Below are 20,494 nucleotides of genomic sequence, written 5' to 3' on the forward strand. Positions count from 1 at the left end.
CTCGGCTCACCGCAACCTCCGCCTCCTGGGTTCAGGCAATTCTCCTGCCTCAGCCTCCTGAGTAGCTGGGATTACAGGCATGTGCCACCACGCCCAGCTAATTTTTTGTATTTTTAGTAGAGACGGGGTTTCACCATGTTGACCAGGATGGTCTCAATCTCTTGACCTCATGATCCACCCGCCTCGGCCTCCCAAAGTGCTGGGATTTTAAAGAAAAATATTACATTTTCCCTAGGGATTACTGCATATAATTGTAGTATTTATGTATGTGCAGAAGTTCCTGGGTGGCATTTGGGGGTCTAAACTCAGTCCAATTTCAATTCCAAGACAAACTGAAAAGTGCTTTATAATTCTTTGGCTCAGAAGAGGCACATTTTTCATAATGTTTCCAAAGACAAGTACAAGCCAGCTAATGATATTTCTACCTGAGAGACAGAGGTACTCTACAGCAGCTCGATAGCCACTCAAATGCAGACATCAGGTAAATAAAGAAATCTCAAGGAATCAGAGACTGATTTTTCCAAATTCTGTGCTGGCTACCAGATCCTAACCCTCAGTAAGAGTAGATTCTACCTAAATAGCATAGTCCAAAATGTCCAGTGTTTCCATATATATAAATTCTGATAACCATAAGATAATGCTCACAAATAGTCCAAATATCTGAATATTCTGCTTTTAACTTTTATGTTTTTATCAAATACTAGTCTCTTTTCACAGGAGGGAAAATTTGAGACTTCAAATTGTCACATGAATCGTCTTTGAGTTGATATTACCTACAATTGATATGCCTGAAGAAAAATATTTCTGAGATTTTACAGTGTCATGTAAAGACTTGCATGTCTGAATAACTCATTCTAAAATTTTGGGGTAGGAGAACAGAAAAGAAGTAAACAAAGAAAGAACAAAGAGACATGGGAAGAAAGGTAGGGGAGAAAAAAGAATGATTATAATAAAGAAATTAGGGAAGGAGAATAATAGAGAAGAAGCAACCCCAGTTTCCTGCCTTAGGGTAATAACAGAACGGCAAACAATGGTCATGGAAATATTGAGCTTTCTAAATCACTCTTTCAACTAGAGGCTTCAAAAAGAAACAACCAATAACAAAGAATCACAGCAAGTATTTGATGCTAATAAGTTTTAATAGTTTCAAAGCAGATACTCCTCTTAAGTTTTTGCTGTTTAAACTATAATGCCAAAATAAATGGGTCCTTACCTCCTGATACCCATTCACTTTTGGCTTTTTTTCCCTTCCCAGTGTTCATGGCATAGGTCAACTGGTGAGCACTGATACCCTGGGTTACAGAGCCCTAGTCAACTTTTCTGAAATAAGCCCTGAAAAGCTACAGCAATCCTGGTAAAATAAGTTTTCTTTCTCTCTCATTCAAGTCTTCCCCTAATCTCCCACCTAAAATTCACCTTTGCTATTTTTGTTATAATTCAGGTTTCTCTGAATTTCTTCTGATGCTCTGTTTACTTTACTTTCTGTGCATTACTTTCCTACATTTCTGCTCTTTCCTGAGTTACTTTATTTTAGACATATAGTGATGCGATTTTTAAATTAAAAAAAAAAAAACGTAAATGGTATGACAAAGACAGCTAAAGATTTTCAAACCACGGAACAGTCTCAGCTGAAGTGTGACTATACACACCTGTCAACACTACCTGTAGTTTTATCACTCCTTGGGGACCAAAGAGTGCTTTTCCTGTTTCTGGTCCAGCAGCTTAGAACTTCACCTTGTATAACTATATGACATTGAGGGAAAGGTTTTGAGAATACTTTATACAAAATCTGCCAGAATAACTAAGTGATATAACACTGAGAAAGAAGAGTCCCCAGGGTATAGAGCTTATGGTCAAGAGATAAATAGAAAAATCTTTCCAACTTTGGAAAGCAGGAAAAGTTGGAAAAAACAGTGTTGAGAAGGAAAGAGAAGGAAGGAGGAGAAGCTAAAGAAAATGGGACAAGGGACTGATAAAAGCAGTTTGATTCCAAGATATGCCATGGTAACTGAAGCTACTTTGCATGTTGATGTTGCTATGCCATGCATTTTAGCCCATTCTATATTAATTACTTTGTTTCTTGCTTTAAACAAAATACATATATAAAAAAGACAACCATCTCTAAGGTTGTTGAATAAAATAGCCAGGTTATTGTAAAAGTTTTGTTCTAAATGTTGCATCCAAAAGAATAATGAATTTTATACAGCTTGTTATACTTAGCAAGGCAGTTTCACATATGCCATGTGTAATCCCATGTGGGCCCCAGGAGGGTAGGCAGGACAGGTCATCAGATGTGATGCTGAAAGAACTTAAATGACACTGCAGTGATCAAGGGAGTCTGAACTGAAAGTATACCTGAAGCTTTTTAGCTATATGTTCCACACTCTGCCCAATACTCATGATTTACAAGATGGATTCATGTGTTACAAGATAGATTCAACTAAGGAAAGTACTATTTGTAAAACATCCGTTTGTATAATACTCATTGCCCAAATTTATCTAAGTTAGATCTAAGCCATGAAAGAGGAAAAAAATTAAGCTAATTTGAACCTTTACTTACTGTGGACCTTTGTTTTCCCTCCTATTCAAATTATCCCAATTTTACACAAAATATTCTAAAGTTCAATTGTACTAAAGAAATGATCTTCACATAATCTCCAAACACCATTACCATTTAACTTATAAACAAAAACCATATATTTGAAAAGAGATTTAGATCCTCAGGATTTGATGAGAATAAAATTTGATGTGGTTATAATATTTTCTATTCTTTCATTACTTTCTCATCTTTCTCTGTTTTTAAAAAAAAAATCCATCTTAATACAAGCATCAAGTTATAACTCCATTATATTGCCTTATAGGAAAAATCTAATTATATTCCCCTGCAATTTCTCATGAATAAACATTATTTCTGCATTTCTAATGTCCATTTGTGTACATGGCAAGTATTTTCTTATACAATTTACTGAACTGCTACTTTTGAGAATTATTACATGACTGGGAGTTCATGAAGCAACATCATGGTAATGGTGTAAAGCTGTATCAAGCAACAGTGCTCAACATTTCTCTAACTCCAGCAAAATGAGAACGATCAGAAATTCATAACAATGAGAACGATTCTCAAAGTTATGAATGTTTCACCTTTGCCCACACATGTATTTCTGCCTGAAAAATAAATCTCTCTACTTAGCTATAGTCCAAGAAAATTTTAAATTAGACTAAGTTTTCTCTTAATTGACGTCAATTTTCAAAGCAACTCCAATGTCCTCAAAGAACTATTCTCATGGAATTGAAAATATCAATAGATAACTCTAAGAACATTATGCTTTTCACAGGAGATACATGGCATTTATTACTTGAGAAACACTTTTAAAGTTTTATTTTAGGTCAATGGCAGTATTTTGAGGTATGATGATGACATAAAACACATTGGAAATAGCTACTTATATGGCTAACTTCATACAAACCTCAATCACTGAAGGGATTTAGCCCCCCAAATTAGGAAGTCACTTACATTGACTCTGACCTCCCCTCATGAGAAGTCCAGGTGCTTCTTCTTGAACTTCAAGGGCTCGGGCAGCCCAGGCATTGCCCCAACACTGCTTAGAGCAGTGGTCAGCCTGGAAGTAAAGAAGCACAGCAGTACCCCAGAGTGAGTGTTTTCAACAAGGCCTGCCAGAGGCACCAATACTGCACCCATGTCTGGCCACACGCCATTTCAGACTACAACATTATCCCACCACAGCAAGTAATGGTGATGAAAACCTAGAATAAGCTGTATTTAGCCAAAGAATGTATCATAAGTAAGTTATAAACACATTTCTCCATAGTGTCATTCATTTGGAAGTTAAGTCTTGTTACAACTCCATATTCAAATTAATTATGGGATACACAGAAAGTCCTCAAAGAACTATTTTCAATTAATTATATATATACTATATGAATTATATTGTCTATAAATAAGAACAAAATTTTAATATCATAAAATATGTAAACTTATTTTAATTAAACTATTAAGTTCCAATTATAAAATACATTGCTGGAGTGCAGCTGTGTGATCACCACTTACTGCAGCTTTGACCTCCCAGGCTGAAGTGATCCACCTGCCTCAGCCTCCCAAGTAGTTGGGACTACAGGTGCATGCCAACACACCTGGCTAATTTTTTTAATTTTTTTGTACAAGTGAGGGTCTTCCTATGTTGTCTAGTCTCATCTCCAACTCCTGGGCTCCACTGATTCTCCTACCTCGGCCTTCTGAATTGCTGGGATTATAAGTGTGAGCCACTGTGCCTGGCCTATTCTTCCATCTTTTCAAAAAACATAATACATGCCTGAAACTAAAATTAGTCTAATGCACATATATTCTATTACTACTGAATAAAGTACAATATAATTTAATTAATACATAGTGCATAAGATTTAAGGTAACCAGCTAGAAATACCACAGGGTTTTCTCCTGAACCACAGAGGAACTCTATTTACAGAGCCGTTTGACTAGTCCAGTTCAGGTACACTGGAGCTACACCAGGGTCTTCACTTACTCTCCGATGTTTCAGGAAATGCAAATGTGTGACTTTCTGGGGTCATCCACCAAAATCAGGCTTAGCTACACCTGATGCACCTACTCCAATGGTTTTGGGGTAGGTGTAAACTCAAAAAACACAAACTGGAAGAAATGAAAATGAAAGCATCATGGGAGAGGGGAGAAACCACTGTTTAAGAGGAGACCAAAATGCTGTTTCAATTCCAAAGATAAACAGCTCTATGACTTTACCGAGAGTTAAAACAGTGATCTCTTTCCTCTTGAAACAGTGGCAAAAAAAAAAAAAAAAAAAAAAAAAAACAACCAGAAAATGATTAAAAAAAACAACCAGAAAATGATTTTATAATTGATATCATGGTAGAATCACCAGGTGAGCTTTTAAAAGCTAGGAATATTCAGTACCCCTCACAGAGATTCTGATTTAATGCATCTGGGATACAACCTGAATATTAGTATTTTTAAGATCCCCCAAATAATTTTAATGTGCAGCAAGTGTTAAAACACCACAAATCTAAAATTCCAAATGATCTCAAAACATTTTCCTTGACTCAGAGATTTTAGCCTGTAAGCGTTCTGTGATTGCATACCTCCAAATTCTATGATGCTGTACCTTACACTCATTCGATCACCCTTAAGAGCTAAGAAGTATCACATTTTTTAAAAAAGTATTTCAAATGATGGATCAAAAACAGCATTACACAACTACTAAACTATAGTAAATATAACCTTGACATTTTTTCCTTCAAATGGTATACTGTTATGTTACATGTATATTACTTATTATACTATTATCTTATGTATGTGTATATGCATGCTGGGATGGGTAAGATATGTATCTAATAATCATCCAACTAAAATGTCCATTTGACTAAAATTATATCTTCAAAGAACACCAGTATTTTATCAACTTAATAAGAAAAAGTAGCGTCTTTGCACTGTAATTTTTTAAAGTTACACTAATGATAAAAAAAACTTTAATTACTCACTAGTTGGGTCTTAAACATTTGTTACATTTTGAGTTGTGCAAGGCTACAATTCTGTAATTCTCACATTTTGGATTCTAGGGAAGAAACTGAAAAGCAGTAATCAATGCCAAAATCTAAGAAAGCCAAAAGAGTCATTTAAAGGACAACAGAATTAGGAAATAAATACACCCAATCTTAACTAAAATGCGCTTGTAGATGACTCACGCTTTGAGGTAAACAACTGTAAGACCGAATACAGCACATGCAAGATGTAAATCCTATACATATGTAGAAGCACAATCCCATGTAAAGTCAAATGTCAATAATAAATAAAAATAAATAAAATAAAACACAAAAATATAAATTGATGTTATAAGTGCAAATATAATATGACATAATATATGTCATTCACTAGCAAAGTTTGAGTTTACTACTAATAAAAGTTATACCTAACACCTATTAAATACTAAGAGTCATAGCATACTAGTGTTATTCCCATTTTATATCCATGGAAAAAGGCTCAGATAATTTTAGTAACTTCCCCAAAATCTCACATCTGGAAATACCATAACCAGAATTCAAACCTAAGGCAGATTTGACTCCAGAGATTCTTACCCTGTAAATGTTCTAGAACAGTACAAGAGTAATGGAGAAATCACTTTTTAGGCTGTCCTTTATCATAACATGTTAGTCAAACACTAGAAGCAAGGCCACTTTATTAATTTCATAAAAGACATCAAAAGAATCTGTAGAACATTCGTGGACCTTTTCTAAGATGTTATCTTTATTTCCGTACTTTCAAAGGAAGACATTCATCATAAAATGTCATGCATTTATGTACTTGTGAATCGAAAACAATGAAAATTTCAGCCATAAAAATTATATAATATATAAATTTACAATAAATTCTAATGCATTAAACTACAAGAAGCAAAAAAAAATATCCTCAAGGTTACCAGAATAAAAATTAACAAAAAAAGGTGGGAATGGGCATGAGAAGATATCATCATGAAAGTAAGAATTCCAATAATCCTGTAAAATGCCTTTTTTCATCATTAATAATACTATTATTTCATCAAAAACTCGTGATTTTCCTGGCATTCATGCAAAAATTCTTGGGCAAATACTCAAATTTGAATGTACAGACAAGCAGCAGAACCAGTTCTCTGAAGATTATTGGTACTAGGTCCTAGTCTGCCAATGATTTAATCTTACTCTCCCTGAGCATCACTTTCCTTAATTGCAAAAATGAGAGGGTTAACCTATATCGCTGATTTTTTCCCATAGAATGTTTTTAGAAAGTTTTCAATCATGCAGCAAAGTTGAAAAAATCATACAAGAAGCACCCCTATATATATCCTTTACCTAACTTCTACCAGTAATATTTTACTGTACTTGCTTCATTGTGTATCCATCCTACACCTATCCATCAATGCACCTTATTTTTGGTTCACTTTGAAGTAATTCATATTGATATACATTTCCCCCTAAATATTTCAGCATGCCATTAATTGTTCAGTAATTGTTTCATCTTTTTACATAAAATGTATAAATCTTAAGTGCTTATTAAAACAATTAGTTTTAATAAATGCATGTACCCAATGCCTATCAAATATAAAATATTATATTACTGTATTTTAAAATTTGTTTTCTAAGTAACAGAGGCCAAGATATAAAACAAGTATATGCAAAATGGCTTTATCAGAAATAAGTAAGAGTGAAGATCTTCACCCTCGATGTGTCCCTCTACCTGTCTCAGGGGTTCCAAGAGCTCACAGTTCTTCAAAAGAGTGAAAATCATCTGATCAAATGTTCTCAAAGATCCCTTCCCGCTCTCTATGTCAATGCCTCTAACCACAGATGAAAGTGATTAAATCACTCTGCCTTTCACCAAACACGAAACAAGGCCAACTTCTCAAAGCTTGCAAGTTTCACTGCTAAGTTATAATTGATTTAATTATTTGTTTATTATGCTTAAGGCAATCCCAGGTTTGCATCTTGGATAGTCAACTTTTTTTAAGTGATTTTGAATGGCAATCAATATTTTTCAATACTAGGGCCAAGCTCTAGTCACAAACCAGAATGAGCTTTTATACATTATGGCCAGCTAACAAATACAATACTACTATGGGTAGGTATTTACAGTGAAGAGTAGCGATTTCTACACATAGAGGAATTACAATTTCTGCTGAGATCAATCAGTCTTGGGAGCATGCATGCGCTCTCTGTCTCTCTGACCTTAATATACGCTGTACCCTTTAAGTAAACAAAGCCCCTCCTGGGAAATATGAGAGACTAGCCCTGCTCCTTGCTCCCGTGTAATTGTAGACAAGTCTCCCAGGCCGCAGTTTTCTAGTTGGTAATACTGAGGGAGGGGTGACTAAATAATCCTCGGCATTAATAACTTCAGTCATATGAACAGTGAACACAAACTTCACTTCAAAAAAGCCAGCTTCCTGCAGGCAATTAAGTACCTGGAAAAGAAAGCTATAAACCTGTAATTCATCAGATCACTCAATCATCATAAACATTCAGGCCTAACCACAGATTTGACTCAGACTGCAGGAAGACTTAATCCTGTTCTAAGTATTTATATTGACCTTTTTGAATAGCTGATCTTTGTTTCTCTGATACATAACTTTCTTTTTTTTCTCAGACTATCTTCCTTAAAAAAACTCCAGTTTGAGCTATTAGTTTTTAATGCATTTTCTAGAACATCAAAAAGTTCAATATTACTTATAGTACATCTCTATGAAACAGGGCCCAATTAATAATGAGCTCTCCTCTGTACTTGTTATTTATGTTTTGGTAAGTCTATTGATCACCAATATTGTCTATGATAAAGGTAATATAAAAAAATACACTCCAACGGTAACTCAAGTAGAATTAGTAGACTGGGTAGACAATTCTGATGAGAAGAGTCTTAACTATGAGCATAGTCATTGCTCAGGACAGTAGGCAGACAGTTCTCCATGGATCTCTTGAGTTTCTGCACATCTTGTCAGTAGAAGTACTGATCTGATGTCCTTTGTTCTAGATTATCTTTTTAAACATTTTTGTATAGAGAGCAACCTAGCCAGATACAGCACAGGGCGGATTTGTTTGCTGATCAGTGTAACATCTCTCTCTGGGGAAAAGCTTGAACAGATTTGCTTACAGCCTATTATAAAAGAGTTCCCTAAGTTCAGGGTCCTCAGCCATGACAAGGGTCCTCTGCATTCACAGTATCCACCTTCCCACTCCATGTCACCTCAAGGGACTTAGGTTGGAAGAGGAACTCAACACAAAAATAAATTTCATACCGTTTGCTATGCCAGACATAATAAAGGTCTTTATCTCTTAAAAAAGAGCTACAGTGAGCATCTATGAAATTGCGGCAGCCTAGCAAGTTAAATGTCACAGTTCTTCACAAGGACATTGTCATTATCCGTGATTGTTATCTGGGTGCAATCTCTGTTCATCTGAAGAATCACTCAGTCTTTCAGGTAACACTGACAGGCTTACACATCATGCCTCACATAAATTTCCTGACAGACAAATTCCAGTTCATAGAATCAAAAAATTATTAATATTTATTTAGAAACAAATTCTGCAGAAAAAATAACATGAGTTATTTTTTTTATTTTAGACTTCTTTAGATCTATATAAATATAACATTTTAGTAAAGACTATTGTTTTCTTGTGTAGCAATATATGAACAAACCCTATGAATATTTTTCACATGGTAATAGAACAGAAGCCAAACAGAAAATACTATCTTATGAAGGTAATGATTGTAAAAAAATAAGGAAGCACTCCTGAAAAGAGTTTAAACATCATTTCTTGATGGTGCTAGAAGCAACCAAAGAAAGTGAAGAATGAGAGGATTATAGAGATTTACTACACTGACTTCTCTTTTTCGTTTTTTTTTTTTTTTTTTTTTTTTTTTTGGAGACAGGGTCTCACTCTGTCACCCAGGCTGGAGTGTAGGGGCCATCATGGCTCACTATACAGCCTAGACCTCTCTGGTTCAAGATATCCTCTCACCTCAGCCTCTTGGGTAGCTGAGACTACAGACACACACCACCACGCCTGAGTAATTTGTTGTATTTTTTGTAGAGATAGGGTTTCACCGTGTTGCCAAGGCTGCTTGGCTGCGAACCCCTAGTCTTAAGCAGTCCACCTGTGTTAGCCTTCCAAAGTGCTGGGATTACAGGTGTGAGCCACTGTGCCCAGCCTACGTTGCCTTCTTGTAGTATCTAAACTTCCCCAGGGGATGCTACAAATAATTATAAACTAAAATATCACTGTTTCATAGTACTTTAGTTTAAATGGTTATTATGAGACAGCTGTTAAATGGCATGACTGCAAATTAAAAGCAAGATGCAGAATGCAAAGGCTCAGTGATACAGGATTCTGTTTCAGAACACAGTTATTTGCATATTTTCAACTAGATTTTCATACACCTAAAAAGGATCAGCTTTGCCCTGAATTTCTCAGGTGAGTTAGCTACATATCATTTATTCGTTTTAAGCAGTTCCTTCTAATTAAGCCGTATTTCAAAAAGTACCCTATATGTGCTGTTTCTGAGAAACAATATGAGATACCAAACAAAAACAATCATCTCCAAAAATGCTTTCTCTCGGAATAAAAATAGACAACATTCAGCAACAAGAGGATATAAACTATGTTTCTTTCTAGAACCTATTAAAATTCTTAGAATTTCAGAGATATTTATTAAAAATTCATTAGTATAAATAATTTCATTTTCACAGAAGACTTTAATCATAACAAACTTATCATGTACTAAGGGAGTTTCCGTAGTGTTTTTTTAAGTCAATGATCTGGACTTGTTATTTAAATAAGGAAAGTATCCATTGGGAAATTGACTGAAATCTCTTATTTCAAAGACTGCTTGGAATAAACATGTAATTACTTCATAGTTTGTGTGGCATAGTGATGATTTTTTCAAATATGTGCTCATAAAACCCAACGCATAATTTAGGTATTTTATATTTGATTAAAGAAGAAAAATGAGAAAAAGAAAACTCAATCCAAAAGCTTTTTTTTTTTTTTCATTCTGTGGTAAGATAAGCACCTCTATGGGAAATGCAATTTCAAATGTAATTTTCTATGATGTGCCTACACAAGAGTAAGTATAAACAGATACTTTTTAAGGGATTAGAATGCAGTCTTGTTATAATTATCTCTCAATTTAAAAAGTTTCTAATCAAGATACCCTGATAGAATGATACCTGGGTCCCTAACTTCTCCCATTCTGTTGAACAACTATGGAACAGGGAAGAAATCTACTTGGCAGCCTGCTTCCAGTAAAACTGTCACATGGGCAGGGAATCTAATCAGACTGGGCATGAAAGTGCTCTTTTCAATATAGATTTCCAGATCCCAATCTAAGCAACTGGCTTTGCACTTCTGATCTGTACTTTAGAGTCTTTAATTTTAAGAAATTTCTCCAGGTGCTTCCAACACTCTGGCAGGTTTGAGAGCCATTCACATGGGTCACAGACGCTGGGTAAGAAACCAGAACAGTAAGTAAACCAAATTAAGTTTTAGAATGAGAAGTAGGAAGCAACAAAGGAGTGGATCAGATCTGAGAGGGCTCCATGGCTGATAATGAAGACAGAAATGGAAGTCAAATACTCAAGCTGGACATCTTCATAAGACAATGTGTTAAGACCAAAAACACAGTCAGAAAATTAGGTGTATGGACTCCTAGATTGTTCAACATGGCAACAGTGCTTCCAACAGAAAGTCTATTGTCTTATTTTCTAGATCCAGGGACAATACCATGTTTAAGAACACCATAGACTTAATTTTTTCTATAGCACAAAGAAATACTGTCACGTTAAACAGACTCATTAACTATAAGACATTCAGCTTTAAGAAACATTCAATTTGGGGCAATGCATTTTATGAGTGAAATACATGAAGGTGGGGTTATATCAAGATGAGGCACAGGAAGAACACTGAGCAGTTTACTTAGTTAACTTATGAAGTTAACTTCAAAATTAAAAAGAGGGGGTTCAGAAATAAGGGCACTTGACAAAAATTGAGCAGATTCTGGTGTCCCTCTTCGCAAATCAAAATAAATCATGCTTTCCTATATCAAGGAAGGTTTTTGCCACCACCACCCCCACAAAGATTGAGAGAACAGATATATTTAGTGATTATGATTTTAGGCTTAGACTATTCTCAACAACAAAGACATGAATCAACCTAAGTGTTCCTTAACGGATTGGATAAGGAAAATGTGGTATATATACACAATGAAATACTATTCAGCAATTAAAAAGAATGAAATCACTTCACTTGCAGCAACATGGATCGAACTGGAGGTCATTATGTTAAGTATAATAAGTCCAGCACAGAAAAACAGATATTGCGTGTACTCACTCACATGTGGCAGTTAAAAAAAAAAAAAAAAAAAAAAAAAAAAGGCTGATCTTAATGGAGGTAGAGAGGTAGAGAGTAAAATAATTATCAGAGACTGGGAAGAATGTGGGTGTTGGAAGGATGAATAGAGGTTGGTTAGTGGGTAACAAAGTACAGTTAGAGAGAGGGAATAAGTTCTAGTGTTTGATAGTAGAGTAGGATGACTACAGATAACAATAGCAAATTATATTTCTCAAAATAGCTAGAAATAAGGACTTAAAATGCTCTCCACACAGAAATAACAAATACTCCAGGTGCTGGATATCCTAAATGCCTTAATTTGATCATTACACATTCTATTCATGTAACAAAATATCACATGTGGCCCACAAGTATGTACTAATGTTATGTATATATCAATTAAAAAAAGATTTTAAGAATACGACTCAGGCTTGAGTTTCATCACTTAGCAGCTACACAATCATGGGCCTGTTACTTAATCTTGATAAGCCCCAGTGTTCTCATGTGTAAAACTGGATAATAGGCTATAATAACATTAACTAATCCAAGTGATGGGCATAGTTATTTGAAGTAATGGATTTGTTTTATTAAATTACTTAGTACTAGTGCAAATTCCAATTTTAGCTTAACAGTGTTATCTGAGCATTTCAGTTAACTGATTTTCATGAACACATCGGTGCAAAGATAGTCTTCTATATACTAGTTACAAAAGGGTCCCGCATCTTGAAATGTGTGACTCTACCTAGGACGATAGGATGCCAGATTTGGAAGCGGACTTAGGGACTCTTGAAAACGCCCTAACTTTGTAATAGAAGAAACTAAGGCTTAGAAATCAAATGGATATAAGCCACATTTTTCTACGTGTCTAGAAATTGCTTAATTGAATTCTGTCTTACAGTAGTTCTCATTTTTAATTTTTGATGAAACTAAAAAAAGCAGCACATACTAATTATAAAAATTCAAATAATAGTGAAGAGGAAAGTAACAAAATCTCCATTTGTTGCCTCCTCTAAGCCCATCTGCTCCCAAGAAGTTACTCCTGGATCTAGGCGTCCTCCCAGACCTTTTTAATGAGCTTAGAAATTCTTCCTGTAAGAAAGTCATGTTCTCAGCAACACACTAAGCCTTAAGGAACTGGTTTCCAGGCTTTCCGAAAGTGAAACAGCCAGGACTGGCATCCAAGTTTCCTGATTCTCAGCTAGTGCTTTTCACCACACCGTGATTCCTTCCGTCCTTGTAGATCACGCTTCTGTTTGGGTTCCAAGTGTTCTTTTATTTTCCTTAATGGTAGCTTCTTTTCTCTGGTTTGTTCTGGCTTCTGTTTCCTGGTTATAAAATATATCACTCTAAAAATTTGTCAAGATCTTTGTCAGCGGGTATTAGGGGGAAAAAAACTGTGCTACTATTACTTGCAAAACTACATATAACCCTCTTACCTCTAGTCTCAGTTTCTTTACGTTAAAAGTGAGGATAATGGTCCCTTTTATATACTTCTCATTCTGTTATTATGAGAACTAAATAACTGCTTAATCCAATAAGTAAAAATTTTTGATCACTATAGTGGTTTATTAAGTACTTTTCTTGAACAATTCAATGCCTATCATACCACAAGGCCCACAGCATGGTCTATAGAAAAAAAACTCACTAGGTTGCTTTGAAGTTATGTTTCAACAAACCCTTATAGCTTTTTCCACTTTCAGGGGCCTCACTTCAGCTCATTCTAAAGCAACTGCATTAATATCAGGCTCCTTCTTGGTTCCTCCTCATCTCCAAGAACTCAAAACACTGAAAATGTCCCAGAATTAAGTCCTTAGAACACTTTTTTTTAAAAAATCTACAATCACTCCCCTAGTGATGCCACCCAATCTTACCACTACGAATACCACCTCCATTCTGACAGCTTCTAAATTCACGTCTCCAGCCTAGACTCTCCTCTGAACTTGCAACCTGTGTCCACCTGCTTACTTGAACTTACCATTTGAATGTTCAATTGGCATCTCAACTCTACGTGTCTAACTTAACCCTGGCCTCCTCATTTCTCAGTTGTTTCCCATCTCATTCAACCATAATTTTATACTTCCAGTTACTCAAGTTTTAAACTGTGTAGCAATTCTTTTAATTTTTCTTTTCTTTCTTTTTTGAGACAGAATCTGGCTCTGTCATGCAGGATGGAGTGCAGTGGTACGATCTCTGCTCACTGCAACCTCTGCCTTCCAGGTTCAAGTGATTTTTCTGCCTCGGCCTCCCAAGTAGCTGGGATTATAGGGATGTGCCACCATGCCTGGCTAGATTTTGTATTTTTAGTAGAGATGGGATTTCACCATGTTGGACAGGTTGGTCTCAAACTCCTGACCTCAACTGATCTGCCCACCTCGGCCTCCCAAAGTGCTGGGATTACAGGTGCGAGCCACTCTTGATTCGTTTTCTTAAAACCCTACATTCAGTTCAACAACATATCCAGTGGGCTCTACCTTCAGAATACATCCAGAATCCACACACTCCCCTCCAACTCCATAACTAACACTTTGGCCCATGCCACAATCATGCCAGGCCTGGATTATTACTGCAAGGGTCTACTCACAGTCTCTCCTCCCTCTGAGTCCCTCTCTGCCTCTGAATCTCCAACCCCCTTTACCTGAATTCCATGCAGATTGATATTAGTTTAGTGCTTTCCACTCTTCCTTTTTTTTTTTTTTTTTTTTTTTTTGAGACAGGGTCTCACTCTGTCACCCAGGCTGGAATGTAGCACGTTTATGACTAACCACAGCCTTCCACTCTCAGGCTCATGTGATCCTCCTACCTCCTCAGTTTCCTGAGTAGCTGGGACTACAGACACGTGTCACCACACCTGGATAATTTTTAGTAGAAATGGGGTTTCTACCATGGTTGCCCAGGCTAGTCTTGAACTCCTGAGCTTAAGTGATCCTACCACCTTGGCCTCCCAAAGTGCTGGGATTACAGGCATGAGCCACCGTGCCTGACCCATCCTTCTATTTCAGGAGTGCTACAATGCCAACTTTAGATGATTTGGAGTTGGAAGATCTGGGTATAAGTAGTACCTACACCACTTACCAGCTATGTAAAAAAGTCATTTAATCCTTCTAAATCTCAAATTATTTTTAAAATGAGACCAACAACTACTACTTATTCTATCAAGTTGCTGTAAAATCAAATTACATATTTGAAATTGCTTTGAAAAACATCAAGTGCCAGAGAAATATTTAGTATTCATTGTAATCTCATCCTTCTTATCTACTCAAAATTCAGCTCACACCTCTTGTGGAGCACTTCCAAGGTGAGCTAGTAAGGAGTATCTCTTCCTTTACAGGTCTGTAGCACTGTTGGAAACATTTGTTATACTTATATCAGCTGATATAATTGAACTGGTATTTCAATATTGTAACGCTGCTTAACTTATCAGAAGTTTACAAAAGTGTCTTACATGAAATTGCTCTTATTCTAGATTTTTATTACACTAATTTGTATACTAATTATATTACTCCTGATCAGACATAATTTCTTTGCAGGACAAGACGACTTCTACAAATTACCCTTTTACTTCCCTACATATGCCACACATACCTAGTAAAAGAAAATACACATATTTTTATAGCCGATGTGGCTATTTGGATTCAATGAATAGGCTATTTGGATTCCATGTATCATGAGCAAAATCATGCTTCTTGTATTGAAAGAAATGTCTATTGTGGCCTTAAAAGAGAAAAAAAAATTATGGCTTGTGTCCAACGACAGTTAACAAAAACTTTATTATGACATACTCTTAAATATTAGTACATGCTAAACTGGGGTCACAAGTGTAATCTTCATGAGGACAAACACAAACTGTATGTTCTTAATTTTTAAACTTTCTTGAGACCATAATATATGTGTGTCAAAAACGCAAACTGAAGTTGTTTCAAGAAAAATAACCAAGCTGTCAGGATCTCTTGAGCCTGTTTCATTTCACGTTTTAGTTGCAAACAATTACTGAAGTAAATGTTTACTGATTTCTCTATTACAATGACACAGAAAATATAAAACAGATTTAAAGAAAACTCAAGCTTATGAAACTAAAATTTTGGAAATGATTCTGATTGCTTAGTGGAATAGTTCCTTGGACATAACACTGAACCAAAAAAAGAAACAACAACAACAAAAAAAAAAAAAAACAAATTGGAGAAATCAGCTGACAAAATGATCTATTTTCTACTATCCTATAAAATCACTATACTAAGATACAGGACTAATTCAAAGAGATAACTTACTAAGAGAGAATAAAACCAAATTTTTACAAATTGGCTACTCACAATTCTTTCATGGATAAGCCTGAAAAACTGCAATAATTAATCTAAAACTAATTAAATATATCTTATCTTCATTCTTATAATTTAAATAATTCCAAGATTTTCACCTAAATTTGTTGGTTGTATATTATAATTTCACCATTTATCAAAATAGTTTGTATTTCCTCTATTCCTCCAAATGGAACAGCAGTATGAGAAGTTATTAAAAGCCCAGGCTTGGAGTCAAGCCACCTTTGTTCAATCCTAGCCCTTGTATTTCTTAACTTTGTGACAGGGAAGATTAACCTCTTTGTGTCTCAGTTTTCTCATGTGTTAAATTGTTATTCTACCTTATAAGGTTACTATGAGTATTTGAACTAATATTTTTTACTTAATATATGACAACAACATGGCACATAGTACATACTATGTGTTCACTACTATTAATTTTAATTAACTATAGAGGTTAACACTAATTTTCTTAAAGGACCAAAAAATAAATATTTTAGGCTTTCTAGAGGCTCACACTATCTATAATGGCTGCAACTACTCAAATATGCTGTTGTAGTGTAAAAGTAGCCATAGACAATATAAAAAAGAATCAGCACAGCTGTGTTTCAATAAAACTTTTTTAAATGAAACTTCCATTTGCAAAAACAGGCATTGGGCCTTAGTTTGCTGACTCTTGAGTTATAATGTATACAAAACTCCTATTCTAGAAATGAGCTATGGCATTATGACTCTCAAAAGGCAAGCAGAATTGTTCCTAAAATGTAATGACAGTATCTGCCTCACCAGACATTTATGGGATGTCTCACTGGTGAAGGACTGGGAAATGAGTCAGAAAATATCCAATGATGCTTTTCAAAAATAGATTAGGAATCCTAATGTTTGTTTTAACACACACAGATGCTTTTTCTTCACTTCAACCCCTAATCCTAACCATTTCCCACACTACCACTCTTAATTGTTCTATGCTCACTTCAAAATTGCATGTGATGTTAATGTCAGCCAAATTTCACCCTATAAAAGTAGGAATACGTGTAATTCCAGGGACGAGGTGCAAGCAGGTTATGCCAGTAAACAAGAAGACAACAGGAGAAGAAGATGAGGTAAATAAGGCCCAGGAAATAAGATCTAAACAGGAGTCAACAGAAGCTCCCAGTAACTAGGAAGAATTTAGTACACAAAATCGTTTGTGAATCAGGACATTATAACACAGGGCTAAAGGAAGGTTTAATATGAGTTTAATGTGATGAGGGAAATATTTAAATTTGTGTTCAATTAAAATCCAATGTAAGTTGAATTTCAATCTTAACAGCTTTACTGAATAAAATCAACATAAAGTGATCTGCATTCTAAAGTGTACATTTTGTTTACTCATTCACCTGTGGATGGACATTTTGGTTGTTTCCAGTTTGGGACTACTAGGTCTGAAATTACTGTGAATGTTCACATAAAGTTTTGTAAGGACATATGCTTTCATTTCTCCTTGGTAGATGTATATGAATGGGATACCTGGATCACATAGCAGGTATAAGTTTAAATTTTTTAGGAATTGCCAAATAGTTTTCCAAAATTGAATTGTTTTACATTCCCACAGTATTGTATGAGCATGGCCATTGCTTCACCAACACTTGTTTTTTATTATCAGGCATTTGGAAGGGTACTGGTCAAGTATTTTGTAAATTGTCCTTCATTTGCCTGATGATCTATTTAAGACATTCTAATAGGTTAAAGCAATATCTCACTCTGGCTTTAATTGGCATTTTCCTCATGGTTGATGTTAAGCTTGTTTCCTAGTGCTTATTTGCCATCCATTTCTCTTTTTGATGAAGTGTATTTGGTAAAGCATTTAAATACATTGATTATTTTTTATTAGGTTGTTAGCTTTCTTATTAAGTTTTGAGAATGCTTTATAGGTTGCAGATACAAGTCTTCACAACAGATGTGAAATAAAAAGATTTTCTGTAAATCTATAGCTTATGTTTTCATTTATTAAAACAATTTGTGGAATTAGAAAATATGTGTTATTACACAGGATCTCAAAAAACACCGCAATTTTATGAATTAAGAAGTAATTAATTTGGTGATAGATAAACCTACATATCAGAAAATATTCTACAAATTATAGTTTATCATAGAAATATCTTTGGGTTCAAATGATTTAAATCTTCATTCTGTCTCCTCTAATTCCTCCTTCTTCCCAGCCTGCTTATAGGGGGTACACACTTTGGGCAAAATATCCTGGCCATCATATTGATAAAGTTTATCAATGTCACCTTCACAGAACTAAGAACAAATGCCAAGAGAGCTCATGTAATACCAAGACTGAATTAATCAAACAAAGAGGGACAGAAACCCAATTAGAAATCAAGAGACCTACAGGAATGGATGAATAAGAAAACACGGCATTTTTCCAGGAATTATGAGGTAATAATCTTATTAGACTTTTGAGCAAGTAGTTGGCTGAATAATCAATATAACACTGTATTCATAGGCAAGTTCTTCCAAAACTTCTAGGAAAAGTTTCATGGATTTTAACCATTCTATACTTAAGAGCATAAAGATTGAAGGAAAACTCAACTATAACATTAATACAGACTTTTTTTTTAAAAAAAAAAGATGCCATATAAAAAGAAATATCACAAAAAATGGAAGATACATGCAAAATTATAATATATTAGCTACAAGAAATTAGTGTTTGTTAAACATGTAACATAAAAAGACCAAATGAGATCTTTTTCCTGAAATATAATAGTGGTAAATGTATTTTATTTGTTTTTATACAAAAAAAAAAAACTACATATTTTATGTATACCCCCTGATGAATTTATAGGTAAGCATCTACCCAAAAAACCTATACCATAGATTACATCACAATATGTGCCATAAACCTCTTGTCAGCACCAAAAGTGTCTTTCAGCCCTATTATTTATTATTATTATTATTATTATTGTGTGTGTGATAAGAACTTGAGATCTACTCTTGGCTGGGTGAGGTGGTTCACGCCTGTAATCCCAGTACTTTGGGAGGCCAAGGTAGGCAGATCAGGAGATCAGGTGTTCAAGAACAGCCTGACCAATATGGTGAAACCCTGTCTCTACTAAAAACACAAAAATTAGCTGGGTGTGGTGACAGTCACTTTAATTCTAATCCCAACTACTCAGGAGGCTGAGGCAGGAGAATCACTTGAACCCAAGAGGCAGAGGTTTCAGTGAGCCAAGATCATACCATTGCACTTCAGCCTGGGCAACAGAGTGAGACTCCATCTCAAAACAAAGCACACACAAAAATCTGCCATCTTAGAAAAACTTCTAGTATACAATACAGTGTGGTCACTTTCTTTGTCTTTTTGTTGTTGTTGTTGTTTTGTTTTTCTGAGGCAGAGACTTGCTTTGTTGTCCAGGCTAGAGTACAGTGGCATGATCTGGGCTCACCGCAACCTCTGCCTCCGGGGTTCCAGAAATTCTCCTTCCTCAGCCTCCCGAGTAGCTGGGAACACAGGCATCCACTACCACATCTGGCTAATATTTGTATTTATAGTACAGACAGGGTTTCATCATGTTGGCCAGGCTGGTCTTGAACTCCTGATCTCAGATGATCCACTTGCCTCGGCCTCCCAAATTGCTGAGATTACAAGCTTGAGCCACCACATCCCACCTATTGTCACTTTCTTAAGAGTATCTTTTGAAGAGCAGAACTTATTAATTTTGGTAAAGTATAATTTGTCAATTATCTTACACACAGTGGTGTTGGTATCTTAAATCTTTGTCCAACTAAAACTCATAAAAATTTTCTTCAATATTTTCATAAACAAGTTTTAGAACTTTAGGTTTTACATCTAAGTCTTTGATTCATTTTGAATTAATATTTTATTAATATATTAATATATGTATTTATTAATATACGCACAATATATGTATCAACATTTTGGGGATAGGTGTTGCACTTAGATATCCAATTATTCCAGCCCCATTTGTTGAAAAGACTATACCTTGTGTGTGGCTGGCAAGATGGTCAAAAAAGAACAGCTCTAGTCTGCAACTCCCAGGGAGATTAACACAGAAGGTGGTGATTTCTGCATTTCCAACTGAGGTACCTGCCTCATCACATTCAGACTAGTTAGACAGTGTGGGTGCAACCCACAAAGGGTGAACAGAAGCAGGGTGGGAAGCACAAGGGGTTGGGGAACTCCCTCCCTTAGCCAAGGGAAGCTGTGAGGGACCGTGCCTTAAGAAAAGGTGCTCAGCTACTATGCTTTTCCCATGGTCTTCACAACCTGCAAATCAGGAGATTCCCTCAGATGC

At 35.4% G+C, this 20,494-nt stretch overlaps 1 protein-coding gene across 7 annotated transcripts in view; it reads right to left on the minus strand.

Annotated features, from left to right (window-relative positions):
• Nucleotides 1-20,494, minus strand: part of TLL1 (tolloid like 1) — a 250,564-nt gene that overhangs the window by 201,858 nt on the left and 28,212 nt on the right. Inside the window, exon 2 of one of the 7 annotated variants that reach the window (XM_074396755.1) lies at nucleotides 3,515-3,620. The exons of 5 other annotated variants lie outside the window; for them this stretch is intronic. In XM_074396755.1, coding sequence (XP_074252856.1) covers nucleotides 3,515-3,536 — 22 coding nt within the window. In that variant the 5' untranslated portion in view covers nucleotides 3,537-3,620. Of the gene's footprint in view, nucleotides 1-3,514; nucleotides 11,898-20,494 lie in introns of those variants that run through there. One more of the 7 variants, XM_074396754.1, reaches the window with a different exon arrangement.

The sequence above is a fragment of the Saimiri boliviensis genome, chromosome 3, assembly GCF_048565385.1.
Source record: "Saimiri boliviensis isolate mSaiBol1 chromosome 3, mSaiBol1.pri, whole genome shotgun sequence".
NCBI classification, from domain to species: Eukaryota; Metazoa; Chordata; class Mammalia; order Primates; family Cebidae; genus Saimiri; species Saimiri boliviensis.